Here is a 6,111-nt window from a genome sequence, read left to right on the forward strand (position 1 = left end):
GAGAAATCAATCTTTATATTGCTCCTAAAATCCAGGGGAGCCCCAGGGAAAAGAAAACCATTGGGAAATGCATGGCAGCACCCAGGGGAGATGTAAGGTCCTGGTGTCCTCTCACCCAGCCCACCAATGCATCCCTGGCACCCTCTTCACGTAATAAATCAAGAATACTTCAGTGGGTTTTGGCTTGTTTTTGTGGGTTGTTTTTTTTACTGAATCTCCAAAGGTTTGCTGGAGCCACAGCTAAATAAAATTAGACTATTTATTAGTCCCAGGTGGTCCAAGCATTATTTGGGCATGGGATTGACATTTCTGTGCAGTTTTCCAGAAGGCAGGACACATGGCAATGTGAAGATGGAGACCTGGGTGCTGTGCAGGCAGGGATGCCTTCTTTTGTGTCTGCAGAGCAATGCTCCTCCATCAGGGAGACTCCCTGGTGCCACCTTCATACACATAAGCAAATGATTACCTTCATTATCATAAAATAGGGCTATCTTCCCAAATTACAGTAACTTTTCAGAGGAAATATAATTTTAAACAGGATTTCAGGAAGCAGTGGCTGCTTTCTGCAGGGATCTTTGCAGAAGGGGATGAAAACCAGAGAAGATTGCTGCTGTCCCTCGATAATCTCTTCCTCAGGAGGAGAAGAAAACGTGTTTCTGAAGGTGAGAAAGACTCCAAAACCTGCTGAAGCATCTGTTTAGGTTTTGAGCATCCCCACCCCAGCACCCTCCTTTTATCTAGACCCTCTCGGTCCAGCGTTGTGCCTTGTATGAGGAGTATCATCTGCAGCACAGAGAGAAAAGTAGGACAAATAAATAAAAAGCCTGTCCCCAGCTTCTGGGGATAGAAGTCACCGTTTCTTCTCCACCAGGTAGGCATGCGAAGCCGGAGAGACTGCCGGGAGAGGGAAGTGCTCTTTTCATGGGGCTGCCTTTCATGTGAGCCAATGATAACGTCTTCTTTTTTAAAACCCTTTGCTGTTCAAAAGCAAACAGATCCTGATGACTGGGGAATTTGCGTAGCCTGATGCAAAAACAGCTTTGTGGACCTGACACCCAAAGCCAATCGATGCTCTTCAGCATGGGAAGGTAACCACATCCCTGGGGCTCTGTGGTCTGTCTGTCATAAAACAAAATGACACTGGTTATGTTCCACTCTATTGCCTGGTCCTGGCTGGCTGCTCGGCCTCCTTCCTCCTGACATTGGCCCCAGCTTTTTGCAGCTCTGCTGTGATGCCAGTGGGGAACATAAGCTGTGGTAGTGCTCCATGAGCCTCCCCAGCTGCTTTAACAAATGAAAGCAAGGTGGAAACACATCCTCCCCCTCTGTGCTGAGGCCCTTTCTTTGTTACAGCCACTTAGAAAAACTAACACCATTAAAAGAAGGTCTTACAAAAATAATTCCCGAGTGATTGCAGCTAAAGAATGTGAAATATTTTCATTTGCTTTTCCTATAAAGTTGACTTTGTTGCATTTATACACAGGCAGTATTTTTCTTTCTCTGTCTAAAGGCCCCTGCAAAAATCCTGGGTGGATTTGCAGAGGGTGATATTCCTCGGTCAGATTTAGGAGAACCTACTGCAGCCCAAAGGGAATTCTAATATACCTGTTGATAAGAATATGTAAAATAAAATTTATAAATATGTATATGAATTATCCATATGTGCATATGATATTGTAATATATCTATATATAAATGAATAATGACTGAAGAGGGTCTATGTTTCCTTCAAAGACGAGTATTGACAAATAAACTATGGCAGCAAGTCCCACTGTAACTGTGCTGCGTTCCCTCCAAACACAGGCTCAGCCCACTCTGAGGTGGCACAGCAAGCCAGGTTTGTCACTTCTTCTGCCGCTTGATAAGAAGAATATGAGGACAAGACAACAACCTGGTGCAAACAGATACCGGTTGAGAGTGAGACCCCGCTTGCTCCCCTCCCAGTCACAGAGATGTTTCACAGTAGCCAGTTTTGGCACTTGTGGCTGTTTGCTTTCTCCATCCACTCCATTATGAATCAGGTTTTGGAAGTGGTTTTTCTCCCTCTCCAACTTGTATTCAATGTTGTTTGTTTTTCTACCTCCTTCCAGGCATTTTAAAATAATTCGGAGGGTCTCCAGCGGCTTGGTCACAGCCTTAAGTGGCCACTAAGAATCTTCCTTCAAAAATATTTAGGTGGAAGATGTTCCAGTCAGCTCTGATAGTAGTAAAATTTTAATGCTTTAAAAGTAGTTTATAAAAATCTTAATATCCATTCAGGTGTTGCTATAAAATAATCAAAACTAAAGTGCACTCATGCAAACACAGAACAGCCTTTTCAGTGCCCATGTCTTGCATTAGCAGGAATCAATCCCATTCCACATTGCCCAAATTTCCCAAAATTTCCCAAGCAAAAATATATTACCCCATCCCAAGAGCCTGCCCCAGGGCAGTGGGTGGTTTACTGCACAGCACCAACCCGACGTGATGTCCTTGAGAAACATCCCCAGAGGAAGCTCAGTTCCTCCTATTCTTCTCCGGCTGCTGCTGCGCAGGTGTCCCCCCCTCCGGCCCCATTGTCCCTTGTTCCAGTCTTGGAGCTTTGCACAAACAGCCCTTGCTGATGTCAAGCAGACGATGCATGTTTCCTTCTTTGGCCTTGGAGGAAAAAAATTTAACCAATTCCTTCAGCAAGCTGACTTTTAATTTTTTAAAATTTAATTTTATGTGTTTTTTTCAAGTGCAGTATGCCATTTGGCAGGATTTCTGGTCTCCAGAAGACAGTTTGAAACAGGGGTTTATAGAAGTGCTCAGCTGTTGGGGTTGAAAAACAAAACCCCTTTTAACTTAGGAACCAGAACTTTGATTGATTTTCAAATGGGAACATCAGCCTAACAGAGAAAAAAAATTAAAAATCATGGCATATTTAATAAAAAGCAGTAGAAGCACAATGTGTTTGTAAGTTACCAAAAACTACTTTTGCCAAAACTGTGGGTAAAAATATTAGCATAAGCTTTGCAGATGAAGTTCTCACTAAAAAGTGGGGGGGGGGGGGGGGGGGGGGGATGTTTCCTGTCCATGAAATTGTAAGCAGCTCTAGCAGGAACATTCAAACATTTATTGGGGGAAAAAATATAAATCCACCAGAAAAAGTTATTAGCTATATTCTTGTAAATCAAAGGAAAAGCTCTGATGCTGCTGTCTTGAAAAAGTTCTCTTCTGTAGGACAGAAGCTCTGACTTCTACCTCATACACATCCCAGTGAAGAACATCACCAGCAATCCATTAATCACTCTGCTGGAATGACCTCTTAGATATGCACCTAGACATTATTTTTAAGTTTTTTTGTTTTTTTTCTGTAACTCCATCTTGGAAATGTCTGGAGGAGCTATAGTTAGAAATGATCACCTTTTTTGTCTATGGAGCTTGGTTGGACAAAACATGCTTCTTTGGGTTGCTGAAATAAATTGTCAGCACTCATCTTGTCGGCCGATTTCATCTGGAGAGAGAAAAGCTAGCAGTGGTTTTGTAAAAGCAAAGCCACGTACTAGTTTGGCAGAAAGGAAATGCCTTTGTGTTGAGCTCTCTTCTTTTGTACAAGTCGAAAGAAAATCCCCCCCATTTCTTCCAGTAGAAAATTCTGAATAAAACCAATCTGAGATGGCATCAAAGTATTTGTTTCCTCCCAACACAGTTTTTGGTGTGGCCACTGACCCAAACCACTTGGACTGTGGACCATTAGCTGTGTATCCCTGCATCTTATTCTCAGCTCAGATAGGAGTGACACCTCTGCCCCACACAAATGATGCTTCTCTCTCTTCTTTTTTTTTTAATGAAGCCGTCCAGTATCTTGCCAAACTGGAGGGTGCCGGAGAGGTTGATGAAGGGGCTCTAGCTCCTGCCCCCACCTTCTTTGCATCCAAAGATGTACCTTTGCAATCTTTAGATGTACCCACCCCCAAAACCCATCCCAGGATGCTGCTACTGGCCAGAGGACATCCCAGCGACCAGGGGTCTTCCAGGAATGCTATGCATAAACACATCTGGGGAAAAACAACCAAAACCTGTAATCTTGAGATTTTTGGATTATATAAAGGAGGGAAGTGAACGAAGGGGTTTCTTGTTTCAGTTCTTTGCTGATCGGTTGAATCGCTGTCTCAGCTACTGTGTTGCTGAGCTAACTCAGCACACAAAAAACAGATAAATCAACAAATAGAAGGCTTACTGGTATGAATATTGAATTCATGTTTATGATGGATGCCTGCAAAGCAGGAAAAGATAAGACAGACTCGCAAATCAGAGAGTTAAAGTCTGAGCTAGCTGCTGTGAGAGGGAACCTCCTGGAGAAGATCCCAGGTTGCAGAAGGGTGGGCAGACCATCAGTGAAGGAACCAGGATTTGTTTTTTTTTAAACTCACTAGCATTTTGTTTGTTTGCTATCCTAGCAAGTGGAAAGTGCAAGGAGCACTGTAGAAGCCTTTCCTGTAGTCCCTTCTTCGGGGAAGTCCATTAATCTTCAACCTCCATAATATTGTCACCATCCTGACCTCTCTGCAGACGCTGCTTGAAAAGGACAGCTTTACAGTAAAATAAAAAGTGATGGATCCAAACCAGGATGTGCATGGAGGGTGCTCATATGTGCAAAATGCTGGTTTGCATACGTGCATGGGTGGTTTCGTACATGACTGTGGCACCCCAATGGTGAACAGAAAAGAAATCACTGTGTTGCTTGGCATCTCCTGGTCCGAAAAAGGGTAAGTACAGCAAATTCTGCATTCGTAAATATTTCATTTAAATATTTAAAAACTTTTAAATTTCAATCATGATGCTAAAATGCTTTTGGATCCTAAAACACTGTTGCGGAGAAGTTGCTTTGAGCCCTTTAAGGGGCTATTTCACTACTTATGTTTGTTTAAACATTACAGTGAGCTTTATTAATGCCTTTGCCCTTTCTCTAGTGGCCTTCTGCAAAGCCACTGACATCAGCCAAGTTCAGCTGATTCCCTGCATTACACCGGATTGGAATCAAGTGATTAGCGACTTATTAATGCGGAGCATCGCAGCATCAACCCTCACCCCTGTGATGCTGGGGCAGCCATGGGCTAGCACTTGCCCCAGCTCAGAGGGTTTGCTCTGGATGGCATCAGGGACCAGATAAGCTTGGCTCTGTCCTGGCAGCCTGGACCTTCCCACGACCTAGTTCTTATTTCAGGGCTTGTCTGTCTATTTAAAGCACATGAAGAAGGGGAAAAATGCACTGGAAATGTAGCATGTGCTTGAGACACCGCGCCAAATATTCAGTTTCTTTTAGAGGCCGATAGTGAGGGATCCCACGGCTTTTTATTTTTGGGGTGTTTTTTTGATTTTTTTTTTTCCCCTTTTAGCAATACATGCTTGAAAAACCATCAGGCCCTATTAAGGATTAGAAAAATCATCTGCTGGGAGAGTGAGTAGATCAAGCCCTCGAAAACAAACAAACAAAAAAATAATTCCAGGAACCCAGCTAGTTTCATCTGCAGAAAAGCATCGTCAGTCGAAGCAGCTGAAGCTTTAGGATGGGAGTCCATTGCAGCTGGGGGGAAGGGGAAGACGACGAGGCCGCCACCAACAATCGGCCAGCCGGACCACACTACAGGAAGCTGTAGCCTCCGGTGATAAATAGGAGACCCGGCTGCACAGGATGCGTGCAGGGCAAGCTCGATGGGACAAGGGGATGTGAGCCAGCAGCTGACGAGTCTCTCCGTCCGTCTCTCCGTCCGTCTCTCTGTCCATCCAAAAAAAACCGCTGCTCCTCCTGCTGCTACTGCTGCTGCTGCTGCTGAGGGGGTCTAGTGGGGAGGACACCGAGGTGGTCTGTGCTGACACCGCCTGCTACACCTTGCATCGGGTCAAAGTGAGCTGGAATGGCGCCCAGGAACTTTGCCGGAACAATGGCGGCAACTTGGCTCCGATACGCAGCCCTGCTGAGGCCGAGCAGCTGTGGGAGCTGCTGGAGATGGCTGGCTGGCCGGGTCCAGCTTGGATCGGGCTGTCCCTTTCGCGAGGCCAGTGCGTCCAGCCACAGGAGACGCTGAGGGGCTTCACTTGGGTGGCCGGCGGGGATCCTGGTAACTATTCGGCGTGGCTGTCCGA

The 6,111-nt window shown here is 45.1% G+C and overlaps 1 protein-coding gene across 1 annotated transcript in view; it reads left to right on the forward strand.

Moving 5' to 3' along the window:
- Positions 1 to 5,714: 5,714 nt before the first annotated feature.
- Positions 5,715 to 6,111, forward strand: part of LOC104540556 (complement component C1q receptor-like) — a gene marked incomplete at its 5' end in the record, with an annotated part of 1,708 nt that continues 1,311 nt past the window's right edge. The window contains 1 exon segment of the mRNA XM_010184392.1: positions 5,715 to 6,105. Within this exon segment, the coding sequence (XP_010182694.1) occupies positions 5,715 to 6,105 (391 nt within the window).

Source organism: Mesitornis unicolor, unplaced genomic scaffold (genome assembly GCF_000695765.1).
Source record: "Mesitornis unicolor isolate BGI_N332 unplaced genomic scaffold, ASM69576v1 scaffold41435, whole genome shotgun sequence".
Taxonomy (NCBI): Eukaryota; Metazoa; Chordata; class Aves; order Mesitornithiformes; family Mesitornithidae; genus Mesitornis; species Mesitornis unicolor.